The 26,276-nt window shown below is 38.2% G+C and overlaps 2 protein-coding genes across 17 annotated transcripts in view; one reads left to right on the forward strand and one right to left on the reverse strand.

Moving 5' to 3' along the window:
• Positions 1-18,322, reverse strand: part of STARD6 (StAR related lipid transfer domain containing 6) — a 28,443-nt gene extending 10,121 nt beyond the window's left edge. Inside the window, exons 1-8 of one of the 5 annotated variants that reach the window (XM_070627622.1) lie at positions 18,035-18,225; positions 17,541-17,890; positions 16,596-16,686; positions 15,895-15,978; positions 14,516-14,609; positions 14,285-14,334; positions 3,690-3,816; positions 355-472 (exon numbers count right to left, since the gene is read on the reverse strand). In XM_070627622.1, coding sequence (XP_070483723.1) covers positions 355-472; positions 3,690-3,816; positions 14,285-14,334; positions 14,516-14,605 — 385 coding nt within the window. In that variant the 5' untranslated portion in view covers positions 14,606-14,609; positions 15,895-15,978; positions 16,596-16,686; positions 17,541-17,890; positions 18,035-18,225. Of the gene's footprint in view, positions 1-354; positions 473-3,689; positions 3,817-14,284; positions 14,335-14,515; positions 15,408-15,894; positions 15,979-16,595; positions 16,882-17,245; positions 17,414-17,540; positions 17,891-18,034 lie in introns of those variants that run through there. The other 4 variants (XM_070627620.1, XM_070627621.1, XM_070627619.1 and 1 more) reach the window with 4 other exon arrangements.
• C7H18orf54 (chromosome 7 C18orf54 homolog) overlaps positions 16,958-26,276 on the forward strand; it is a 60,152-nt gene continuing 50,833 nt past the window's right edge. For 3 of the 12 annotated variants that reach the window (XR_011542053.1, XM_070627611.1, XM_070627618.1), the window contains exons 1-6: positions 16,958-17,275; positions 18,386-18,481; positions 20,186-20,514; positions 21,559-22,341; positions 22,664-22,814; positions 25,717-25,819. Coding sequence is in view for 6 of the 12 variants with exons in the window: in XM_070627611.1 (XP_070483712.1) it covers positions 20,232-20,514; positions 21,559-22,341; positions 22,664-22,814; positions 25,717-25,819 (1,320 nt within the window). In the remaining 6 variants the exon portion in view is untranslated. Of the gene's footprint in view, positions 17,276-17,544; positions 17,752-18,385; positions 18,482-20,185; positions 20,515-21,558; positions 22,342-22,663; positions 22,815-24,493; positions 24,569-24,626; positions 24,748-25,716; positions 25,820-26,276 lie in introns of those variants that run through there. The other 9 variants (XR_011542052.1, XM_070627616.1, XM_070627612.1 and 6 more) reach the window with 7 other exon arrangements.

Raw genomic sequence — 26,276 nt, forward strand, 5'->3', positions numbered from 1 at the left:
TTAACAATTACGCAATTCAAATATAAAACTATATATCCAAAGATTACTTTTGTGTCTTTTGAAAATGTGTGCTGTCCAGGTTTAGCGTACAAGTATCTACTTATACTCAGTGCTGCAGTGTACATGCAGCACAAAGGCCAGGAGATGCCATCATCATTGACTATGATGTAAACGGTACCTCCAGAGTTGGGTAAAACAGCAGGCTTGTCTACATTATACATGTATTTACTGGCTCACTAAGTAAATAAAAAAATAATTAATTGAACACAGAGTTTCTTCCAAACTGTGAGTTAAATAAAAAAAAATTAATGACTCATAGTAACTCCAAAATGTAGGCAAAATGTTTCAACTTACAAGTGATAATATCCATATTCCCTTCGCAGTGCTTGAAGGACACTAAGTCAACAAAGTCTCGGGGGGAAATTGAGCCCATAGCAAAACTCTGTGTAATGGTATGACATATGAATGTGTCCTGAAACAAATCAAACCATAAAGATTGCAACAATTATTTAATATCTATTCTTTGTACTGTGCCCCAAAGAATTTCATTGCCTAAGGTTGGCCTGTATTTGGAAAAAACAGGGCTTTGAAGTATTAAAAACTTATCACCAAATAAGCTTGCATTTTCAGTGTTGGAGGAACATTAGATCTCTAATTATAAATGTAAGGCAACAAAAGCAAAAATAAACAAGTGGGCTACATCAAACTAAAAAGCTTCTGCATAGCAGAGGAAATGATCAACAAAATAAAAAGGCAACCTACAGAATGGGAGAAAATATTTGCAAATCACATATCTGATAAGGGGGTAACATAATTTTCTTTCTGAAAGAAAATTCAGAAAGGAATCTTGATATCATCTGCTCGTTGAATTTGTAGATGGAGAAATTGAAGCCTAACAGATTAAATCACTTGCACAACTTGAGATGAGTACAGAACTAGAACCCAGGTTTCCCAATCCCCAGCACAGTACTATTTCTCCTACTCCACATTGGCTAGGTAATATATTCTGAAAAATATACTGATTTAGCACCCTGTAGTGTAAGGCCTAAAATTAAAGACCAATATTGTGTGCTGCAGTGACATCTGCTGAAGTCTGGAGGCTCCTGAATGGCCTAACTACAAGTTTCTCTCCCTACTCTGTTTCCACAGATAAGGACTCTTAGCCAAACACTGCTTGCTCCTTATCAACAGCCTCAGACACATTTCCCACTTATCCCTCAGTAGTAGGTTTCAGTTCCCTGCTAGCCTGCAGAATTATTCCAACAACCCATCACTTTCTCCCGCAGGAATCAGGGGCCGCCTCAACCCTTGATGCTACAAAGCCTGCCTTGCTGTTCCTGAGTGCAACTCCCCTGTCACACTGCATAGTGAGGTGTGTCCTTGAGAGTTTATTGAGCTAAGCCACTCCGTGCTATTCTTGCCTCAGCATCCATCTTGTTTGGCCAAACAGCCTATGGGAGCCTTAAACGGACACTAGTCCCCTCATGCAAGCACGTACCCTAGATGGCAGCCCACAGAGGCCAAGGCAAATATACATTGCTGATATGACTTCCCCAACAGCCCTGGTGATCAACAGTCTCCCCTGAGTCCCAGGGCCTTCCTCTGTGAGCCCTTTAGATAAGCACCCCCGGGGAGCTTACCAAAATCCTGCTCTTTCTGGTCTGAAATGATCAATATGGGCTTAACCCAGAAACCCCAAAGCACTCCACCTACACACTCTAATAAAGGCACCTGCACCAGGTCCTGCCTCTCTCTCTGCCTGCACCCTGCCTTGACCTCCCCGAATGGCCCCTTGAGGCATGCCGTGTACCTCCTCCGGGACCTGCGAATAATGAACTTCTCTATTTCAATCTCTCTTATGGTCATTTGTGAACCATGGCTCACCGTCTGGCACCCTGTGCTCCACTCGACAAACGCTAACAAAGTCCTAACAGTCATCATCCCCTGGGCTGTCGTTAATGATTAATAAACTGCTGTTGCTCTCATTTGTCTAGTGTAGGGTGTCCTGTGCTTGACCACCCCCAGAGCAGAACCCCTCCCTCACCAGTGGGGTGGATGAGTCAATTAAAACACACCCCTGGAGACGAATACTATAAATATTCAGAGGAAGGTAAAATAATTTTCACATAGTGTAATGCCACTCAGAGATACTGTGGTGTACCGGAAAGGGCACGGAATTTGGAAGCAGGAGATGAGGCATATGTCCTGGTTCGACCCTGTATGGGCTGTGGTGACCTTGGGCAAGTCACATAATTTCTGTGAATCTGTTTTCAAGTTTTTTGATGCCAAGTCTAATGTTCTTTCCATTACTACAGCTGACCTGGAGCAAGAGCAGAAATATCTGAAGTGCTAACAGAAATGTATAATCAATATCACATGATCATGAGTGAAACAGTCCATTGTTTGGATTTTCATTTGTGATGGACCATGTTTCCCAAACCAAATCTTCAAATCCCAAGAGGGTCACGGACATATATGTGATTTTTGGGGCTAGGAACTTCAGGGCCTCTCTACAAGATGAAAGTGATTTACCTTCCTGAGCCTTTCTACAACCTCCCCACTCCCATACTTTAAAATCAGTTTAATAAAAGGAGGTGAAGTTAACCTACAGAGTTCTAAATAAATGATAAGGTGATGGCAGATATGTGGGGCATTTGTTTGTTTTGATGAATGGAATGTGGCTTGGAGACTCAAAGAACCAAAGACTCAGTGATCTGGAATTTTACAAATGCAATTGTTTGTGAAAATCATAAAACTTTGCTTTACTCCAACATTCACATTTACCACTTCATAAAGTTATTAACCAAAAACATAGGACTCAATTTTTAAAACCAGCTTGCTGCAGTATAATTTACACACCATAAAGTCTATCAGTCTTGCTAAGTAAGACACTCACAGTGTGCTGCACCAAAGTTCAGAGTCCCTTACCCCACTTCTGTCTTCTTCCTTGTTTCTACATCTTTTTACCACGTATCGTTCTTCCTCTCTCATTTCATCATTTTTCTCTCCTCCTGATCTTTTATTCTACCCTCACCTCATCCTGATCTTTCCTTCTCTCCTCTTCTAAGCCCTACTTGCTTCTTGCATTCCGTCTTCCTTTCTCTCACCTCTATGACTTTACCTTTCTACTCCAGTTACCTATATTTTTCTTTTCTCTTTGCTTTTGTTCTCTCTCTTCATCTCTATTTAACTGGCAATAGTATATCTGAAAGTGTTTCTAAAACGACAACCATCTATATAATGTCATTTCACAATTTATCCTTACTCTTACATGGTGTTTGTTCTTACATCCCTATGGTAGGTGTCTGCATTGTTCCTGTTATCTAATAAATTATGACTAAGATAAATCTACTGAATTCCCATCAACAAGGTATGCTTAATCTTTTTTTCCACTTAATGGAAGAGATGAATCCATGAGTTCAGGCCCCTCATAACCCAAGGCACACATCTGCAAGAGAGCTGACCAGATTCAGAATGTGGTATGCATTTAAAACAGAATAAAGCTAATTGAAATTAAACTCTTGACTAAGAAAGAGGACAGTTTTAAGCCTTTTATAAAGATTTCAACTCAATTAGAATCTGTAAAATACAAAGTGTCTACACAACATAGGTTTAATAAACTCCAATCACTGACATAAAGCTAAAAATATATTAATACAGTAAAAGTCCAATGTTAAATAACAAATTACCGAGTCAATCTTGTGTACCATATTATACGCTTTCAATGATTTATCCCATGTAACTCTGTTTTCAGTTTTGTAGAGGAAATCAGATAGTTTAGATGCTGATTCTGGAAATATTCCTTCAACACGGTATCTATAGTTAACAAAATAAAGAAAATTCAAAATTTAACAAGTTTAGTCTAAGCTGAAAATAAAATGCTATCATAGTATAGACTAATTTAGCAAATAACAGTAAAGAAAACTTGAAGGTGATATCAGCAATTCAAAACACTAATGGTCAATTGGAAGTAGCCAGTTTATTTAAATATGCATTGAAATAATATAAGTTATTTCAAAATTCATTTTTCCACAAATTTTTTAATATTGTTTCTATAGTTGTCTTTTTAAAGGGACTACTTTCATTTAAGGTTTTTCTAAAATCTTTCTTGTAAAAGTTTACCTACTGTATTTATCACAAGCCAACAGTAATTGATGAGAAGTCTGTGTGGTTAAGCAGTTATCTTGTGGCCCCAATTCTTAGTTTAAGGATGTAATGTAAGGCAGAGGTTAGCAAACTTTTCAGTAGAGGTCCAGATGGTAAACAACTTAGGCTTTCAGGGTCTGGTGGTCTATGTCGCAACTATTCAACTTTGTTAGTGTAGCAGTAAAGCAGCCATAGACAATATATTATGATTGGGAATGTCTGTGTTACAATTAAACTTTATTTATAGACACTGACTTTGGAATTTCATTTATTTTTCACACATCAGGATTTCGGCAAATAACTAACCTTTGTGTTCATCCATCAATGAAACTGAGTTTGATTATCCATCAATGAAATTAAGACAATGTGAGGAAACTGGAATAAATGCCACTATTTAGCAGAAGGTTGTTAAAGGAAAATGAAGTCTGAGCAATACTGGCTATACTCTCTCTCCCTGTTAATCATTCTTTTCAAACTAAGGGGACAGGTTTAAGTAAAATCAAATTTTTAAACCTCTAAAAGGTTAAAATTTCTAGAGGAAGTGAGATAAAAACCAAATGCTATTATTACAGAAAATAGTTGTCATATTTATGAATTCTTCTTCCTCTGAATCTTTGTTTTTATGGAATAAGGAATTTATTAGACTATTTCTTTGGATGCTACTTTCTCTTTAAAAGCTCAGTTGGTCCCTAATTTTCTCTATGAGACATCTTTAAATTTCCTTAGTATGTAAGGTTTCTTTCCTTCAGATCTATAAAGTTTTCTTTTTTTTTTTTTGGAGGAAGATTAGCCCTGAGCTAACTACTGCCAATCCTCCTCTTTTTGCTGAGGAAGACTGGCCCTGAGCTAACATCCGTGTCCATCTTCCTCTGCTTTATATGTGGGATGCCTACCACAGCATGGCGTGCCAAGTGGCACCATGTTTGCACCCAGCATCCGAACCGGCGAACCCTGGGCCGCCAAAGCAGAATGTGCGAACTTAACAGCTGAGCCACTGGTCTGGCCCCTATATATTTATTTTAAAGCTGTGTAGTATGGAAGTTCTCTATATTTTCTATTAAAATCCTTTATTAATTATACACTTTGCAAATATTATTTCTCAGGCTACGGCCTACATTTTCATTTCTTGTGGTACGGAAGTATTTAATTTTAGTGTAGTCAAATTGACCAATATTTTCCATTATGGTTTGTGCTTTTTATGTCTTCTCTAAAATATCCTTCTCTACCCAAAGATCATTAAGATATTCTCCCACATTTTATTCTAAAATTTTATAGTTTGTATTTCACAGTTAGGAGTTTACTTGGAATGAGTATTTGTGTGTAGTATGAGGTCAGGATCTAATTTCACTCTTTTCATATATGAATATTCAGTTATATCTGCAAAATTTATGAAATAGTTCATCCTTTCTCCATTGTTTTGTAAAGCCTTATCTGTCACAGATCAAGTTTCCACATGTGTGTGGGCCTGATCATACCCATATGTTATTGCAAAGCCTACTCAACATTTGAAAGAAGTTCCCCAGAAAAGATAGGAACTTATTAAAAACTCTCTTGACTGGAGTTGGCTTGTAAATAATTCTAATAATAATTTACATCTGTATCTGTATAGTTCTTCACACTGAGACACTTAATAAATATTTGATTTTGCTGATGTTTCATAGTTGCTAGTACTAATACACATAAGCAAAAATATGAAAATATTAAGGGAGTAGCATCCAGAGTCAGCCTGCCTGTTTTCAAATTCCAGCTCCAGCTCTTACCAGTTACGTAACCTGACATAGGTTACTTAGTCTAAGTCTTGTGTCTCCTCATATGTAAAGTGGAGACAATAATATTTACCTCAAAGGGTTGTCAAGAGGACTAAAAACGTTAGCATATTTACAGGATAGCACATGGCATGTATTAACTGTTCAATACATGTCAGCAATTATTACTTCACATACATTGATTCTTTTATGACAGTCATCCCTCTCTGCCTGGTATTATAGGTATTTACGTGTTTTTCTCCCTTACAAAGATTAAAACTCCTTGAGGAAGAAGTCTACTGAATAAAAGAATGAAAAATAAATTTTAAGAAAGTTTTTTTCTTGCGAACGTCACCAAGATTATGAACTTTACAAGTATATGCCTTGTGTTTTGATCACCACTATACTACTAGCACCTAGAAGAGTGCTCAACACATAGAAAGCACGCAATGAATAATCGAATGTAATGAATGAACAACAGTATGTAAAAGAAATCTATATACCTTGTCGAAAAGCCATGGCTGGAAACCATGCCTTTATAAATTAGGACTCTTGTGGAAAGTCCTGTTTTGTCTTCATGTTTTCCCTATTCCTTTTTTTCACCCCATGTAGGGAAAAGTCTTATAATACTGTGACTTTCTTTAAGATTGTCTAGTTATTAAATATTGTACTTCACATTTAAGCCTGTAATCATCTGGAATTTAGATTGGCATGGGTATGAGTTGGGGACCTAATTTCAAGTGTTTATAGCTTCCTGTTTATCAGTCATTAGATAAGCACTCATTGAACACGTACCATGTGTCAGGTATGAGGCTACAGGGGTGCCACAGAATGAAATATTTCCTACCCTGGACTTGCTCTGTGAGAACAATAATTAGAGCTGTATTTACTGAACACCTAATCTGTGCCAGACTGTGCTAAGAGCTCTGTGTACAGAGTTTCACCCAATCCTCAGAACAACCCTGCAAAATATATGCTATTATTATTCTCATTTTACAGATGAGAATACTGACTCAGATACATTAAGAAACATGTTTGAGTTCATTGTAATACATGACTGAAAGTCTGACTGACTCCATAGCCCATACTCTTTTCACTATATTATACTAATTCATGGTTGGGGGCAGTGTTTATATACCTGTTTTGAGACTTGTATGAAAATCATTATGGGAGGAAAAAAGGGTCTCTAATATGCATATGTTTATCAACATCTGAGAATTTGTGATTTTTCATATCCACTGTTTAGGATAGCAGTTGGCAAACTATGGGCCATAGGTCAAACGGAGCCTACTTCCTGTTTTTGTAAATAGTTTTATTGAAGCTCAGCTACATCTATTCATTCACATATTCTCTATGTCTATTTATATATTGTGCTTTTATGCTATAATAGCAGAGCAAGGTGGTTGCAACAGAGACCATAGGAGCTGCAAAGTCTAAAATATTTACTCTCTGCCCTCCATTGAAAAAAGTCTGCTGACCCCTGGTTTAGGCTGTCTACTCAGTGGCTAATTGTTTACTTTCTAGTCATTTGTAAAGGTGAGAAAAGTATGAGTTACAAGTATTATATGACTGCAAGGCATAAAGTATTTATTTTGCTTTCTGGAAGATTGTAAAATATAATTAAGCTGTGCCTTGGGCAGAGGGTAGGCTGCTAGTTAAAATACATCTTACCTTAATTGACTAATTAGACATGCATTGGAGATACTGGCTTTTAAAAAATATGTAAATATCATGCTTCTTTGAAAACACAAAACATCTATGTCTTGAGTACTTGAGTCTATCACTCAATGAGCAATTCAGTATCTGTGTTCAAGGCTCTTCAGAGATATCAATTTTGTCATATTTGAATCTAAGAACTATATTTTTATATCTATTGATCATTAAGATGAAGAGTTCTTTAGATATTTTTACGAAGATCTATAGTAAAGCTTTGTGCTCATTATGAGTGAAGTGACCTCAGGGCAATTAAAAATATTTTAACTATTCTCTCTTGTCTCTTAAAGTTTCCGACAAGCTTTAGCCTGTGTCTGGAATACAGTAGTCCCCCCCCCCTTATCCACGGGAGATACGTCCCAAGACCTCTAGTGGATGCCTGAAACTGCAGATAGTATTGAAACCGATATACGCCGTGATTTTTCCTATACATACGTACCTATGATAAAGTTTAATTTATAAATTAGGCACAGTAAGAGATTAACAATAACTAATAATAAAACAGAACAATTATAGCAGTATATTGTAATAAAAGTTACCATAGATCTTAGCAACCTCAGCATATGATTTTTTTTTCTTATTAAGCTGAGAACGTCCACATTTTCACTTAAAGCAAGCACTTTATGGCTTCTTTTTGGCAGACTCAAATTGCCAGCATCACAACTCTGACACTTTGGGGCCATTATTAAATAAACTAAGGGTTACTTGAACACAAGCACTTTGATACTGTGACAGTTAACCTGATCAAGGAGAGGCATACTAAGTGACTAACGGCAACAGCATATACAGCATGGATACACTGGACAAAGGGATGAGTCATGTCTTGGGTGGGATGGAGCCAGATGGCCCAAGATTTTATCATGCTACTCAGAGCAGTGTGCAATTTAAAACTTCGGAATTATTTCTGAAATTTCCCATTTAATATTTTTGGACCGTGCAAAGTGAAACTTCAGATAAGGGGGGACTACTGTAACTGATAGATCAGAATTCATGAGATTATGCTTTCTACAGACCATGCAGTTCATGAGCCTTCAGACTGTAGAGAAAAGCTTTCAGTAAATGTGGATTTGTATCAGTATGCTAATTTGAACATGTCTGTAAAAAACTCTATATTCTTTTACGGTTTTTGTGAATGAGTACTGCCAGAATAGTAACAAGGAGGATGAGGGAGGAGGAAAATAGTGTAAAACGTCTATTTTTGCATACTAGAAATATAAACTTGGGGAAGCACCCATAAGATGATATGACACTCAAAGCTGATAGTGATCTTGTTTTTGGCATTTCCTATGTCTTATTAGACTTAGAGGTGGGACATCCAGAGTGGCTGTGTGAGGAGCTAAGTAATCCCTCCTCCACCGTGAAACGACCATTTAACTGGTGAAAATTTTTTAAAAAACTATTTAGATTCTCTAGAAATTGACCTAGGGGCACACAGGAAATGGAAATCAAGAAAATCTACCCAATCTAGGTAGGAAAAGTCAGTCTGTAGCGTTTGAGCCATGACCTGATTCTACCCACCCCTGTCACCTCTATGGAAGCTGTACTCCAGCTGAGTGCAGACAAGAAGACAGGGTCTCCCTCTCCCCACCGGCTCCCAGGCTAGGGCTATGGTTTCATCCTAGGAGGGGCAGAACACTGACATCTCTCATCCTTGCAACCCTCAGCTCATATTGTAGAAGCCCTATTCCCAGCAGGCACTGCTAACAAGACCAGGGCCTCCTTACCCACCCAGATCTCACTGGTAGGGTGAGGGCTCTGCCCAAGGCACAATAGTCTGTGAATACTGGGGCCTAAATTGCACCATGCCTCCCCTCAGAATAAGAGGAGCAAACTGCGAAGGTCATGGTACCATCCCTCCCCTACGCCACCCCCACATCCTGCACCTGTTCATGGAGTGGAGGTGTCACTTGGCTCCAGTGTAAGAGTGCACAGGTTCTGCTCAGGGGCAAAGGCAAGACATAAGGACTGGCAGCATCTCACTTCTGCCTCAGGAGACTAATTGCATTTAAAACATAACATGGAGAAATTTTCAAAAACAATAGAGATTTTGTCAGTGAACAATTAGAAGGGAAGCAGTCAGAAGCAATTGGAGTAAACATACTAGGTGGCCCCTACTCAGGAGCAATCGGAGTGGATGTACTAAGTAGCCCCTACTCAGAGTAAGAGGGGTGGATGTGCTACGCAGCTCCTACCCAGGAGTAATCAGAGTTAATGTATGAGGCTGCCCCTACTCAGAGCAATCACAGTTGATGTTCGAGGCTGCCCCTACTTAGGAGCAATGAGTCCAAGTTGTGGCTCGGCTGACCTACAAACATTCCCCAAGACAGACAGGGATTAATTAGCAAAGGGCTGAAGTCTTACTGGCTCAAGAAACTTGAGAATAACCTCTGACCCATCACTAACTGAAAAAATAAGCTATTCTGACCATTTTAAAATAAAATCATATTCATCGCTGGTGGTCTGGAAGAATGTGTGTATGCCCAAGGCTGCACCCTAGGAGGAATGACTGATGACACAACTTCTAAGCTCCTGGTCCCTGGCTAAATGTAGGGCAAAACCATAAAACTCCTTGAACTGGGAAAACAGTCCCAAAGCCACACACAGATTGGACAGTAAAGGGTAAAAATCTTACTAGCTTTGGGGACTAAGCACAACTTGTGATCAATAAATGGCTTATGTTGAGCCAGGGGTGACCTATAGGAAGCTGGACTAAAAGACAAAAACAAGGAAAAACATGAGAGCGGGTATATCAGAGGCTGCAGACTGGGGGTGGGGGGGAACCAACTTCACAGAATTCGTCCAGCCAAATCACTAACCAAATAAACAAAGGCTCAAACAACAATCATCCCTGGGTGGGTGGGTGGAATCTGTATCCAGAATTGCTACAATACATTACCTAAAATGTTCAGTTTTCAAGAAAAAACTGCAAGGCATGCATGCAAAGAAACATGGAAAGTGTGATCTATACACAGGAAACACAGCAGGCAATAGAAACTACTTGTGGGATACATAAAGAGTAAGCTAAAAAATGAAATAAAATTATTTAGCCTAGCGCCTGACATATACTACAGCAGCAGTTAACATTTAGGGAATAAACCGTGTCCTGGTAGGTCTGTATTTCATCTCTTGAGGGTAGAAAGGAAAGAAATTCCAGCCAAATGACTGACCCTCTTCTCATGCATACAGGCAAGTGCTCAAAGCTAACCACAAAAGGAACTTTTTGGGTGGTAAATTATGAAGAAAAGGTGTAAGTGTTGAGAAAACATTTTCAGGTTATTTTTTTATACTGCAGTCATAAGGGGAATGTAAAGATGTTTAAATAATTTCTCTTTGGCAGCCAATATAATATAACCAAAATCCATAAATTCATTCAATAAATATTTATTGAGTGTTTATGTGACAGACACCGTTCCGGTGCTAGGGATACTGCGATGAATAAGACTGACTTAGTTCCAGTCTGGTTCCTGTTCAGGTTCCTATTCTCATCAAGTTGATAAGCTAATTAGAGAGACATATAATAAATAAGAAAAAAAGGAAGAAGCTCAATTTCCTATAGCGACAGATGCTAGGAAGAAGTCATATAGCAGAGTAGTATAGTAAACCGTGGCTGGGTATATTTTAGGATTTTGGCCAAATGGCCAGGAAGGTCACTCTGAAGAGAAGCAATGAAACTGAGATCTTGAGGGCAAAAATGACATTAGCCTTGGAAAGATCTGGGGGAAGAGCATGCCAGGGAAGAGAAGAGCAACTACGGATGCCCTGGGATGGGTTTAAGTTCAGTGCCTTCATGCAACAGTAGTCCGTTGTCCGTTGTGGCTGTAGCACAAGGGGAGCGAGGGTGAAGTGGCAGGAGAGGTCAGAGAGGTAGGCGGGGGCCAGACAGTGCCTTGCAGAGCAAAATAAAAGGTTTGGGCTTTTATTTTAGATGCAATAAGAAGACTTTAGAAGGTTTTTAGGCAAGAGAGTGACACAATCTGAATTATATTTCAAAAATCTACTTTGGCCATTGTCTGAAGAAGGGGATGTCGTTGAGTAAGAGTACATACAAAGAGTCCATGAGGAGCTTACTGCGATAATTCAGATGAGATGATGGCGGCTTGCACCACGATGATAGCTGGGAGATAGTGGAAAATAAATCACTTCTCTCTAACATGTCTAGTCAATTAGAGCTTCTATTAGAATCCAAATCTGAGATCAATGATCCATTATCTGGGCCAATGTTTTACAAGCATGTTCTTGGTTAAAAACAATTGGAAAAGTCTGACTTAAAGTTGAACAGGTTTCTTTAAGACTTCTCTGAACCTTAGAATGAATCTCCAAAAAGAAAATATAGTCTGGAGTGTTTTGAAAAACTTATTTGACAATGCAACCCATTTTTGCCTCCCAGAGCATTTTGAGGGATTACATTTCTCCCAGAACCGAGTTTGGCAAACTGCAATAGACCATGCTATAGATCCCCAAAGCGTGCAGTGTTTACACTCTGTTGCCCATTCTAAATTCAAATGCATATGTTTCTTGCTTTGATTATTTACAATTCTTTAAATAAAACTGTGAAACTTTGTGTGACGTACTGGAAAAATTTTAAGCTTCCTCAGCTTTTTCCCCTGATTTGACTGTAATCTCCCTTTCTCACTCCAGGCTGGGGGAGGCAAACTTTTGACTGAGGCAGACCAACCTGACCAACATGTTCAGATTGATTTCCTTTGTAAGAAACTAAATATCTGCCACAGCTGATTTAGAATAATACAGAGATTTTAAAAAATATAAACTGCTCCAGTCATACTCTCCTTCTTTACATAAACATGGCAAATTTAGAACAATCAGTGGGTTGCACTTGAGAAAACAAGCATGCAAAATTGAGTTTCATGTATGTTTTATCAATCTTAATTTTGAAGCTATGTTTGATATTTACTAGACTATGGTCCAACTATAAAAAAGAATTAAAAGAGAGTTTGCCAAAACTAGTGTGTGACAGGTAGCCTCTAGAATGGCCCCCAGTGATCTCCAACTTCCTGGTAGTCACACACTTGTGTAACCCCCTTCCCGAGTCAGGGCTAGAGCTAGTGATTAACTTCTAATAAAGTGAACACTGCAAAAGTGATGGGAGGTTACTTCCAAGATCAGGTTGCAGAAAGACTTTGGCTCAGTCTGTTTTGTTTGCTCTTTCTTTCTCTTGCTCTCTTCTAGACCCCTCACTCTGAGGTAAGCAAACTGCCATGTTGTGAACAGCCGTACGGAGAGGCCCAGATGTCAAACAACTGAGGAAGCTTCCAGCCTAGAGCCAGCAAGGAACTGAGGCCTCCAGTCCAACAAGCCCATGGGGGACTGAATCCTGGCACAACCATGTAAGTGAACTTGGAAGAAGAGCTGCCTTCAGATGAGACCTAAGCGCCAGCTGACACCTTGTGAGAATCCTTGAGGCAGAGGCACCAAGCTAAGCTATACCTGGATTCCTGATCACAGACACGACGTGATAATAAATGTCTGTTAAGTCACTAAGATATGGGCAAGATATTATGGTGCATCAATAAATAACTAATATACAGTGCATACAAATTTCACTTAAAATGTGATTGCAAAAAGTTCCAATTTTTTTCTCTGTTTAGCTTTGCATGTAAGAATAAAATATCTCTGATAAGAAATCTCAATAAAGCTTTAAAACAGCCTAATTGAGGCTATTCTTTAAATGGCTCTAGACATTGATAAATACCCAGAAAGTATTTGTAGAATGAATAAATATCTTCCAAGGTTTCTTTGATGCATAGGTTGCTGTCTACACTGGTCTGATCTGTAAGGCACCAAAAAACTACAATATCCAAAGTTTATTCCTCTCTTGTGCCTGGGCTTGATCTTACCTACTCCCTCGTCAGCCTGTTTTTGAAAGTGCCACTATTAAAACCGTTAATTATTTAGATAAAAAAGATTATCCTCTTGATAATTACTAAAATGAACAGGAGAAAGCAAACGAGCTTTGGAAAAATTGGATTGAAACACAAGATGAGTAAATTTTAGTCAGATGAAAAAGAGCAAGAAGCACAAAATGAACCAGCTGAAAGGAGGAGTGGACTCAAAAAAAGAAAGAAGAAATTGAATAAAATTTGGTTTTCTCAATAACATATGATGATCTGATGGCATTAATGTGATATCACGAGCAATGAATGCACAACTCCTAAAAATAAGACTAAAAATGTCAGCACAATTTCTCTTAGTGTACTTGTATTTGAAATAAGAGGATCCTCAGAAATATTCTTAAAAGCAGTTTACAGAAAAAAATTACATATATCAGCAAAAAAAGCAATTGGGGAAATAAACATCATCTTTCAGTGGTTAATTCAATGGAAAGGTAAAGTGTTTAAAGGACCACAAAATACTTCTGTTAGCAAGAAAATACCAATCTGCTTTTACAGTAGTTATTTCTTGAAATGAAAATTTGCTATCTTAGTGAATTATTCAGTGGAAGAGATTTTTTTCTGATTGTCTTCAGGTTTGAAAATGCTTAGATGGTACATAGTTGGTCCATTTTATTAATATCCCATTTCAGCCTAGTGGCTTTATAATTAATTTCTATTTCCTGATCACTATCAAATAATGTGGCATAGCTGTAGAAGCAGCACTGAATTTTAGATACATCAATGCCATTGAACTCAAAACAACAACTGTAAATAGGAAATGGTACTCACAGATTTCCCTGGAATTTTTTAGAAGGCTTCTTGGAAACAGTTATCTTTTTCTCAAAGGGGAATAAAAATTCACAAATAAATTAGCGGTCAGACATAGAAAAAGTGAAAAACAAAAACCCCCAAAACACAAAGGTAAAAATATATTTTTTGTTTGTAAGAGAAAACATGAAAAAAAAAGTCCTTACAAGTTTCTCATTAAAAAACAAACTCAAAACATATTTGTTTTCTTACTGAAATTTTAACCACTTTCCAGCCCGATTTATCTTGATTGTAACCTAAAATTTCTTGAACAGTTTGTTGGGTAAGTGCCTTATAGTCCATCTACCTGCAAAGATTTAAAAACAAATGACTGGTAAGAATGTAATCATACAAAAAATTTTTTAAATGTTGTATTACATTTTAATCCTATTTCTACAGTGCCTGTCACATAGCAACAGATGATAATTTCTTGTTGAAGGCATGCATGCATGGATCCCTTCCTCTTTATTCCTAGTCTTTCAAATGAGAAAATGTGGTATAGTACAATGAGCAGGTTTTGGAGTCAGAGACTGACTGTTTCTGCCACCGACTGATTGTGAACCACTGTTATGTGCCTCGCACATAATAGTCATTCAACAAATCATGGTTATTTCTAGCAGTGTGAGCACGCTTTCTTTCTCTTGTAAAGCATTATAATCTGTTGATCATGTGTTCTTGGGAATTAATCTTTTTAAAGTGAGTGGCAATGGCACTAAATGATCTGACCTCTGGCTTCCACTCCTACCCGTTTTCCCTCTCACTTAGCTCCAGTCATATTGACCTCCTCAAATACAACCAAGCTTCTTCCTACCTCAGGCTCTTGGTACTTGCTGTTCCCTTTGTTTTTAACATTCTTCATAACATGTTCACATGACTAACTCCTCTTCATTGGTGTCTGCTTAAATGTTCCCTCTTCAGAGAGGATCAAGTTCACACCAATTCAATTTAAACACATTGACTGCACTCTTTACTAGGGGTTAGGGAATGTGGTAGGTATGGCAACAACAGTTGAGGAAGATACTCTTTCCGCTCTGAAGGAGTTCAGGAAGCTGGAATCTCATTGGGTCTTTGTTCCATTAGCCAATTTTCAGTTAGGAGAAGTTGGCTGGGATAGTGGAAAGAAGGTGATAACACAGAGCTGGATTCAAATCTTGACTTTGCCACCCACCACCGGCTATATTATTTTGGGTAAATTGCTTAACCTTTGAACTTAATTTTCACAGATAGATTGGGGATAGTAATACTTATCTCATGGAGTCATTATAAAGGATAGAGTTAATATATGGAAAAGTGATTGAAACAGTGTGGGACCTCTTCCCTGTGATCAGAAAGGTTAGTTTCTTTTCTTAAAATGGACACATTTAAATCCTCCTTTTAAAAAACTCTCCAAAGAGCTGCTTCAATAAACCTTAAAGCTTGTCAGAACATGTCTTCCTTAGCTCTCACCTAAAGCTTTTTAGGTTGGATCATAAGTCTACTTTCTCCTGTTTAGTTCTCCAGCAAGGCACAACACCTAGTTCCCAGCTAAATTTGAAAAGCTTTAGTAAACCACTGTAACTCGTCTTTCCTAGTAGACAGTTTGGTTTCTTTACCTTTCGTAATAGAGCTAGTCCAGAATTTTAATAGCTATTGGGACTCTTGTCCAAATCCTCATGGAGATTTCCATATCTCTTAACCTGTGAAGGAACAAAGTAGAAGTAGAATTATTTTGATCCATTAATTAGGTCAGTATGTTTGATAATTTCCTTTTTTATTTTCTCAATGCTCCTTATTTACGCTTTATTTCTTCATTAGGAAACATCTGCTATATTTGCCCCAAGACGGAAGAAAAAGGTAATAAGAGAAACAGTAATGATACTATTTATGAAAAAAAAACCTTTAAGAAATCATTTTTAAAAAGGACAGCTTAAAGAGATATTTAGGTGGAAAGTGGATAAAAAAGCCTGTCTTTTTAAGCTCATGCCATTAACAGTCCTTGGCTGGCCCTTAAGCAGGGCTCCTCCCAGCATATATAACACAGTTCTTTATTTTCTATCAGCAACATACTTGATACTGACTGATCTAGAAATTGCACAGATTGGAACATTCCACTACAGTATAAACTCCTGCAAGGACTTTTTCTTATTCATTTTCAAATCACTAGCACTGCCACAATAAACATATGTTTAATTGAACCACTCAACTGAATTTTATAGCTTCTGGACTTTTTCATTTTCTAAGAAAAAAGGTAGGGTTAAGTTTAATGGGCTAGAGAGAGTGAAAAGAAGAAAGAGCAAACCGAAGGTTAAATTACCTGGTGATATAACATCGGACGAGCTGTAACACACTCAAGTGAAGTAATGGTCAAGGTATCTTCGCCCATAGGGCCAGTGGAAAATATAAACCTATATTGAGATGGCATCTTTTTTTGATACACCACTTGGTTGAAACGGGTTTCTTCGCACCTGATATCCTGTCCCAGCCTTGTAGACAGGTTCACACATGTTGTTAGTGGGTCTTTACATCTGTTTGCATAATCTCCCTCTTTCTGGGCTGCCTGACTGGGTCCCCAATCCGAGCTGGGTCACTGCCATTCTTCCCTGGGAATCAAGGTCCCCAAGGAGTTTGTTAAATCCCATCCCTGGCCAAAGTCCCTCCTCCAAATCCGCATCTGCTGTGAGTGTGAGCGGCCGGCTGGAAGCCCAGCGGGGCCGGGCTAAGGGATGGGATGGGGGAGGCACTGAGGAGGGAGGGAAGGAAGTGGTCCTGGGAGCTGCCCCCAATCCCCGCCCCTGCCGAGACGGTGTCTTATCCCGGCAGGGGTGCTCTGAAAGCGGGGAGGCCGAGCTCCCTAGGAAGGACTGTTGGGCTGGCTCTCGGCGACTGAAGGGCAGCCGCCAGCACCCCCAGGTCCCCTCACAAAGCCCCAGGAGCTGGCGGAAGGAAGCTCAGCTTGTCACCTACGCAGACTGGCGGCGAACAGCGGTGACCGAGGTGGGCTGCGACGTGGAAGGAGTCCAGGACCTCCCCACCCAGAAAGATGAGGAGAGAGAATCTACATCCCTCTTCCGGGAGCGCGACCTAACGACAGCCGGCCCCCGGCCCCGGCTCGCCCCCGCCCGGCTCGCCCCCGGCCCCGGCTCGCCCCCGGCCCCGGCTCGCCCCCGCCCCCGGCTCGCCCCCGCGCCCGGCTCGCCCCCGCGCCCGGCTCGCCCCCGCCCGGCTCGCCCCCGCCCGGCTCGCCCCCGCGCATGCGCACCGCAAGCCAGCGCCATGTTGGGGCTGTTTGAAAGCGAGCGCGGGCGTTGGGTTCCGCTGTGACGGCGGAGGAAGCTGCCAGCTAGCGGAGCCTGGGGCGGGGTCGGCCGGCTCGGGGGTGCTTTGTCGTGTCTCCCGTCCGACCGCACGCCTGGATTTTCGGGGCAGAGTTGCGGAAGGGTGCGTTTTTATGTCTTATTGGGCCTTCGTCGGTGAGTCCGGCCCGAAAACAGCGTGTATTTTCGAGGGGCGTCGCATCCATCCTTTGACAGCCCGAGGGAAAGGCTAAAGGAAGGTGGCGGGGAGGGAGCGGGGAGGCACGTCCTGAGGGAAGGCGGGGGTTGAGAGTCCCTGTGGAAAAAGGACAGCTTTGGGGCGAGGGCTCCCGGACCGGGGAGGCCCGCGGAACGGGACGGAGAGGATCTGACGCGGGCCTCGGGGGACAGGCGGCATCGATCAAAGGGGGCGGGGAGGGAGGGGGCTAGGGACCGTCACCTCCGAGAAGCTGCCTTCGCTCACGGTGGCACTCCCTGTCGCAGCCTAGTACATGGTTTCTGAGTTGCGTGTGGCTGTGACTGCCGGGAAGCTGGCACCCCGTGGGGAGGGCGTTTCTGGATGAGGGCGGACGCTTTGACCCCGGCGCGCGGCGTGGGGAGGATGCCCCGCTGGAGGCGCCGGCGAGCGGCGCGTTCCTGGTTCGCGAAACCTTGTCTTTTTGCTGTGGAATCAATAGATGTTCAGGGTCATAAGATGTATCACAGAGCTGTTATTTCTAAGAGTTCTTAATTTCCTATGGGCTATTCCTATTGGTTATTTAAGACTGAACATTCTGTTTTTGAATCAAAGGTAGTAGGAATTTCTGGCCTTTCGGTTAACATTCTGTTCTTCGGAATGATGGATTTCCCTTTGAAGATACGAGCGGAAGCGTTTAGGGAGAAAAGGGTAAGTTATATGGAATTTGGATCCAAATAATCCTGTGGCAGAGGTGTGGAGAAGTGGGTGGACAAAAAGTTTGGGTATGTTGGTAATTGTTTGAAGCAAGATAATGGGTGCATAGGGGTTTCTTAAATCATTCTTCCTACTTTTGTATCCTTGGAAACTTTCCACAATAAAAATTCGATTATGGATTTTTCTTTTGCCTCCTGTGAATTAGACTAAATCTTATTATTCACTAACTGAAAATTGTAATCCAAGAACTTTCTCTTTTAGTTTTTTTTTTAAGTTCTGTAAAATCGGTAACCTGTACTGTGTTGGAATAAGGGAGAAAACATTTGGTGAAGCTTATTATCCAAGCAATATTTACTTGAGAAAATTTAAACAACATTAGTGAGAGGGTAAAGAAAGGGCAAAACTGCCTTGGTCTAGCCATTAGACTAGAGGTAGACCATTATCATGGCATCCAGGGAAGTCACAGAGGTGCAACAACCATTATCTTAGGTCCTGCTGCTACTTCCACTGACTGCTGCCAGCTCCCTGGCAAAGGCAGTTGCATGCTGTAAGGCTGAGGCAGGATGGCGTTTTACTCTCTTTTCTTTAAGTAGAAGACTTTCAATATTTTAAAGTCAACTTTGACAGTTATTAAGATTACATGGGAAGTTCTTATAACTTAAAATATTCCCAAAATTATAGCCAAAAATTAAACATTAACTTTACATCATAGCATGTGTTAAGTCCTAGACATTAATCTTTCATTCTTAGTACAGAAAATCCATTGATTTAATTTTAAAAAGAATGTTATATCATGTACTGAAGTAGTGCCTGTTCATGCTGTTGTTTTTTAGGTTTTCAAATATAAATCCTATTTTTGCTCTGTTAAGGTAGACAGGAATTCTGTCAATTTTTATAATGGAAAAACGGTAAGAAAGTACATTGTCAATTTCCAAATTATTTAAGTCTCCTTTAAGAGAGAGGTGGGCTGAGTCTGTTTAACATAAGAATTGAAAATAGTGAGGGTAGTACTAAAAAGGAAGGTCAGAAAATGATTATTAACAATGTTATGTTAGGCAAAGAGTGTTTTGCTAGCTCTTTATGGTAAGACTTTTCCTTTAGCGAGAAATACTGTAAATTATTTTGTTCTCTCGAATCATTTTTGTGGGAAGGGCTTGGCTAAAATTGCATATTGGCATTTACAATATTGAAAGTAGATGGTCTTCTCTGTTATTTTTTCTTATTTCTAATACCTCATTGGGTGCCTTTAAAAAACTTATCAAGCACCTACAATCTACAGTGCATGATGGAAGGCTTATGAATTGAAAAATATTCTGTATAGGGGAATGTTAGGTATTATGATGTCATAGAATATATCACAGTAAGAAAAGACTGTACATCAGTAGTTTTTAGGACTTTAAAAAGAAGTGAGTACGCTTCGCTTGATTCTTTCCGTACATACTTTTAGGTAGTTTTTGTTTACATAATTCCAGGCACATAGTTGGTGCTCAATATAATTTTTCCAAATCAACGAAGAAGGAATTCACAATAACTAGAACAGAAAATCTGTGATGTGTACTGCTTCAAAAGGAGGAGTTATAGATAATGGATTTTATTCTTTAAAGAAGATTATAAAAAGTTTGCATATTTAGTAATTTCTCTGTATATGGCTGTTATTCCTTTTAATTGGAACCTTAACCTTTTGTTTTTGTATTACAGTTGTTTTTAAGAGAAATGAATAGAAATAACCTGTTTTGAGGAAGCCATGGCAAAATCAAATACAAAACACAGACTTTGTTCTCGGGAATCTTCAGTATCTTCTCTGTTAGCAAGCTGCAGCCTGAATGGTAGTAATTCTTATAACTCTGAAGGCTCTTTTCAGTATAAGGATAAACTGTACAGTTCTGCATCTCAGGCTCTGCAGGCCTATATTGATGATTTTGATCTAGGCCGGATGTATCCTAGTGCAAGCACTGGAAAGATTAACATCGATAAATGTTCTGCTAATATCCCAGAATTCTCCAACTATATTTATAAACCAAACAACGGTATGCTTTTTTTCTTTTTTTCCAGTGATTTAAAGCATTTGAGAGATGTATTGTAGCCTTGGAAAACTAGATGCTTCTTTTTGTTCTTTTGCGGGTAAAAACAACTTTTATTATGTTGAGGTCTGGATATTTTTCTTAAACGGTTCTGTAATTCTTTTGTTCTCTGAAGTTTTCAGCTACAATCCTTTTTTGAGCTTGTAGGGGAGGCTTATGACTGTAACTAATAATAGCAGGCGGCTCATCCTGAACCCTTAAGCCATTTTGTTATAACCTAGTGGAGAGAGTGTTGAGTTGGTGGTTCTGGCTTTCATTCACTAGCTTAATGACTTTAAACAAATTTCAGCCTTTCTGAGTTTATACATAATCAATCCAACTTGATGGGATAGGGCTATATATAGTCTTTCTGATCTGTATTCTATGGGACAATAATATTCACAAGATGTTCATAGTTTTTTCGTGATAAGTCTTCCATAAAGACAAGATTGGAAAATGCATCTGTTGATAACCCAGTTAACACTTTACTAAGCACTTATGGAATGGCCCTAGTATGGAAAAAGTTTGCATTCAACTCTTAGAAGGATGTGGGCAATATATTCCAGAAGAGGAGAATTAAAACAGCTGTTTTCTGTGTGTTAATGCTATTTCAGGGTTAGTAGGCAAGAAAGCAAATTATTTTTCCACCTAGTTCAATAGCATATTTTTATTCTAATTTTGCAAGCAGTATTGAGTGATCAGTATTAAGGTGAGTGCATCAGGTGTCTAGATGAAAAAAACCCTGAAGAAACAGTAAATTAAAGAACATGGGAAAATTCAGGAGGTTGGAGAGAGAAGTATAGAAATTTGTTAAAACAAATTGAAAATATGTGAGGAAAAGAACACATCTTATTTCATCAACCTAGACCTTTTATACTTTTAATCAAAGCTTTAGTGAAGATAAAGTGGCAAAAATGATTCTTAAATTCTTAACATTCATTTACTATTAAATATTATAAAGTATTTTTATGTGTTATAGGAAGATAAACAGAACTATGCTTTGTTTTTCAGCTTTTGAAAATCTTGATCACAAGAAAAGCTCCTTGTTCTTATCCTATAGAAGACAGACTATTAATGACATAGATTCTGTTAGCCTAACAACTGATGATCTATTAAAACTTCCAGCAGATGGATCATTTTCTTTCACCTGTGTTGGACCACGTCACCGAATTAGCAAGAAAAACAAGAAATGCATTCGGAGACTGAATTTGCAGGACACTGAAAAGAATCAAAATTTTCAAGAACCCTTCACTCCCGTGGGGAAGGATAACTTAGCTACTCCTATTGTATACACAAATATAAATGGAAAGCAATGTGGTAGACTAAAAAACCCAAAATTTGTGAATAAGACTAATAAATGCATTTCTGAACCATCTTTTTTCAAGAAATCATCTTTCAAGGACAATTCAGAACATAATCTTGAAAAGAATTACCCAAGATGGCTCACTAGCCAGAAATCTGACCTTAATGTCTCAGGGATAACGAGTATACCTGATTTCAAATACCCAGTCTGGCTCCACAATCAAGACTTGCTGCCTGATACAAATGGTCAAAGGATTTATAAAATATTTAAAGAAGATCAGTGTTCCCCTAGACATAGTTACCAGGCACAAAGAACTTCTCGGCTTGTGAATAAATTAGATTGTTTTGAATATTCTTTTGAACCCTCAAACATTTCAAATTCTTTGTGTGATGATAAAGGATTAGTTAATGAATATAAATCTGATTTTGAACATACCCAATGTCAATGTGAGAATCCACTTCTCCCAGGACAATCCAAAAAGCCATTCAGTGGTAATTGTTTTGTTTTGTTTTTAAGAACCAAAGAAAGTGCTGTAAATTTGGCCTTACATCTAGGAGCTTTTATATTGTATTCTTGATGTAATGATCAGGTGATGTATCTTTTTTGAACTGTTAGGGTCTTCATTTGTGTAGCATTTTGTGACTCTATGTCTTTTCTCTCTTTTTTCTTTGGAATGTCACATTTTAACATAATTTGCTGTTAGAGGTATGTGTGTATTCCAAATTTTCTGAATTCTTGTTGCCTTTGTGAGATTTTGCTGTGTTTTGCAGTTATTTTTTTTCCTTAAAAAATTAATGTAATCTTTTAAATTAGGTGACAAAATTGAATTGCTAATCCTGAAGGCCAAGAGAAATATAGAGCATTGTGCAGAAGAATTACCAAAGTCTGTGGAAAAGGATGACAGTCCTAATTCATTAGATAAACTTGAAGCAGAGAGATCATGGGAAAATACTCCTGTTACTTTGTAAGTTACAATGGAAAAACTGTTTAGTTTTCCAAATAAAAAATGTCATGTGAGTGTCTGATTTATTTTTTAAATATTAATGATAATTAACAATGGTAATAAGGTAATTCTACAGAACATAGCTTTCAGTGTTGCTTGCTTTAAATTGCATTTTTCCTTTGTTACCACAAGATGGTGTAATGTGTCATAAGATTGGAGGTAGATTATATAACTTTTGTCTGTTACGTGTTCCTTTTCTTGCACTTTAAAATATTACTATATGTTTAATATGAGAAATTAGAATCAAAAGTAACTATTTGGCGGATGGAAGAGTGGTGCTATGAAATTCTTGTTACTTTTTTACTTTAAGCTTTCCCCTCTTCTATATTTTCTCCATTTACTAGAATGAGTTATCCTTTTTATTTACATTTTACTTTCTCTTTTAGTCATTATTTTCCTTAAATGATGAACATGTTCTTGTATAGTCTATTGTGTAAATGTTTGCAGTTTCTCAGATTGTTTTGTATGCTTAACCTTTCTGTGACATAGTTTCTCAGAATAATTTAAAACGTGTTTACCTAGATACCTGTGAATGTGAATGTGGAGTAAGAATTAGGAGCTTAGGTAGGAAAGCTTTTATTCTTAGTAGTATTATTAGATCTCGAGTCGTCAGAAATGTACTGTTGGTAACCCTAGGCTCTGATAATTTATTATTTTCAGTTGTCTAAACTTTCATTCTGTTATAGACGGAGTCGGTTAATTCCTGGGTCCTTTTTTGATTATTTCCCAGTTGAACATTTTTTTTCTTTTAATGCGGACGCTGCCTATAATTATGGTTTGGAATTCTGGCTCAGTCACTTCCTTGCTGAGGCCTTTTAACAAGTTACTTAACTTCTCTACACTTTGGAGAGGGAGAAATAATATTTACTTTGGGGTTGTTGTGAGGATTCAATTGATTACAATAAGTCTAAGGTACTTAGGACAGTTTCTGATTTTTTTTTTTTTTAAAAGATTTTATTTTTTCCTTTTTCTCCCCAAAGCCCCCCAGTACATAGTTGTATATTCTTCGTTGTGGATCCTTCTAGTTGTGGCATGTGGGACGCTGCCTCAGCGTGGTCTGATGAGCAGTGCCATGTCCGCGCCCAGGATTCGAACTAACGAAACACTGGGCCGCCTGCAGCGGAGCGCGCGAACTTAACCACTTGGCCACAGGGCCAGCCCCGACAGTTTCTGATTTTTGATGAGCTCTTCTAGAAATTGTAGTAGTGGCGATGATTATCCAGAATATTTTGTTTCTCTGTTTAGCTTTATTTCTCAATTGTACGTTCAATAATATCTTTTTTTTAAATGGATTAATAATTAGCTCACTTAATTCTTAAACTTATCTTTATTTTCTAATTTTTTATCTACTTATCAGTTGGACTGTGTATTTGTAAAGATGTAGTTGGAATACTTTGCTTTCAATTGAAACCAAAATGGGTGAGCAAATAATATCAGAGATGTTTAAACTAGGAGTAGAATTTTGAAGCATTTGATATATTTTATAATTAAATAAGAACTTCTGACTTGTATAATTAGTATTATCAATGGTTTGGTCCAGTCCCTTGCATACAGTGTTGATTTTTGGAAGATTGAATTCAGATTGTGATGGATATGTTTGTACATAAGTTTAATGATGGATTGTGAGAAGAATCAATAGACCTGACCTCAGTGTGACGTAGACAAATTATTATCAATCCGTCATCAAAACCAAGATTGACTAGGAAGTACTCAAGGTAGTATACTGAAAGAACACAACCACAACCAGATAATTGCTTTTTTTTGTTTGTTTAGCTTTTCATAATGGAAAATTTCAAACAAATACAAAAGTAGAAGAATAGTATAATGAATCCCTATATACTCAGTCTATGCACCTGTCTTCAATAATCAGCTAAATGCTTTTTGATGATAGTGGGTGAGTGCACAAACTCCTTTGGTAAAGGATGGGAGAAAAGACTACTTAGGAGTGAGAAAAAGCTCATAGTAAATTACAAATCAAATGAGTCAATAATGAAGTGCTGCTAATTATTAAGAAAAAATTAGCCTTGTGAAATTTAAATGTTATAAAAAGATTCTTAGCCTAGTATTTGAGTTAAAACACATTTGCTATGTAAATGAGAGAGAGAGAATGAATTTATTTTCTGTGACTAAAATAATTTAGTTTTGGGAAAATTCTTACTTTTGCTAGGGGTGCCCTTCTACTATCCTTTGAACATCAAGAAAGAAACTAATATTTATTGAGCATCTATTAAATGTACCAGGTGTGTAGAGTTAACTATGCACTATTTCTGTGAGATAAGTGGGATCACAAATGTAGAAGCTGAAGTTCAGGTAAATAAGTTTGCTAAGGTTCCACCTGAGTGGGATTTTAATTTCAAAACTGATCCTTTCCCTACTATACTCTGTCTTCTATGTGAATGCCAGTTCTGGAGGAGAAGTCTGTCCTCTTACTTTGATGTGGAAGAGCATGGAACTGCCATCCGGGTAGAAACTCATAAATTTGTGGGGATTTAGTGTATTATCTTTGGCTAACTAACAGTGTTTAATTGGAAAACAGTACTGCTTATTTCAAACAAATGAGCTTTTGGAGCATAGCGTATAGTTGAAGGCTTATTTTTTTAGTTGAAGACTATGTCTTTAGTTTCTTTATAGTTTTTCCTTCAAGCTTTAAAGGAAAAGCAAGGAGATTGGGAGGGGTTGGATTCTGCTATCAGTTTAGAGAGAAGATTAGGAAATTACTAAGCAACGTCAATATGGATCATACCTGTAATGGTTATTTCTTGCCGACCATTTGGGTTTAAATAATAACCATTTAATTGTATACTGTGTAATTTTTATAAATTAGGAAATTAATTGATGTTTTGTATCCTTAAATCCTATTTAGCAAACCCCCTGTTCCTGTTAACTCTGATGATAGTCCTCAACAAACTTCAAGGGCAAAGTGTGCTAAAGGGTACCTTGAAGACTTTTTAAATAATGATAATCAGGTGAGTGAAGTTAATCTTTTTCAACTTATTAGAAAATTTATGACTAATACATAGATATTAATTTTTGTTATTTAGATAATAGAAAAAATGACCCAAGTCCTCTCTTCCCCAACACACATCTATAAAACCATCACTCGTAGAATTATTGATAATTTTATTGTAGTATTCTATAGTAGAGGGACCTGGGATTGAACTCTACAGAGAGCCTAAATTGTCATTACAATGTTTTTTCCTGGAAAACATGTAAGACAGACCATTATAAAGTAAATTATATTTTCCCATAGGGTGGTTGATTATTGAGAGTTGTGTTTCTAAGATACAATTATAAATCTCTATAATTTAAAATAGGAAAACTATTATTCAGTTTTATAAAATTTGCATATGTGCATCTTGCAAGTAATCCCAAAATAAAGTATAAACATGTATATATGCACATAAGAAATGATAATTTGATTTA

Source organism: Equus przewalskii, chromosome 7 (assembly GCF_037783145.1).
Source record: "Equus przewalskii isolate Varuska chromosome 7, EquPr2, whole genome shotgun sequence".
NCBI classification, from domain to species: Eukaryota; Metazoa; Chordata; class Mammalia; order Perissodactyla; family Equidae; genus Equus; species Equus przewalskii.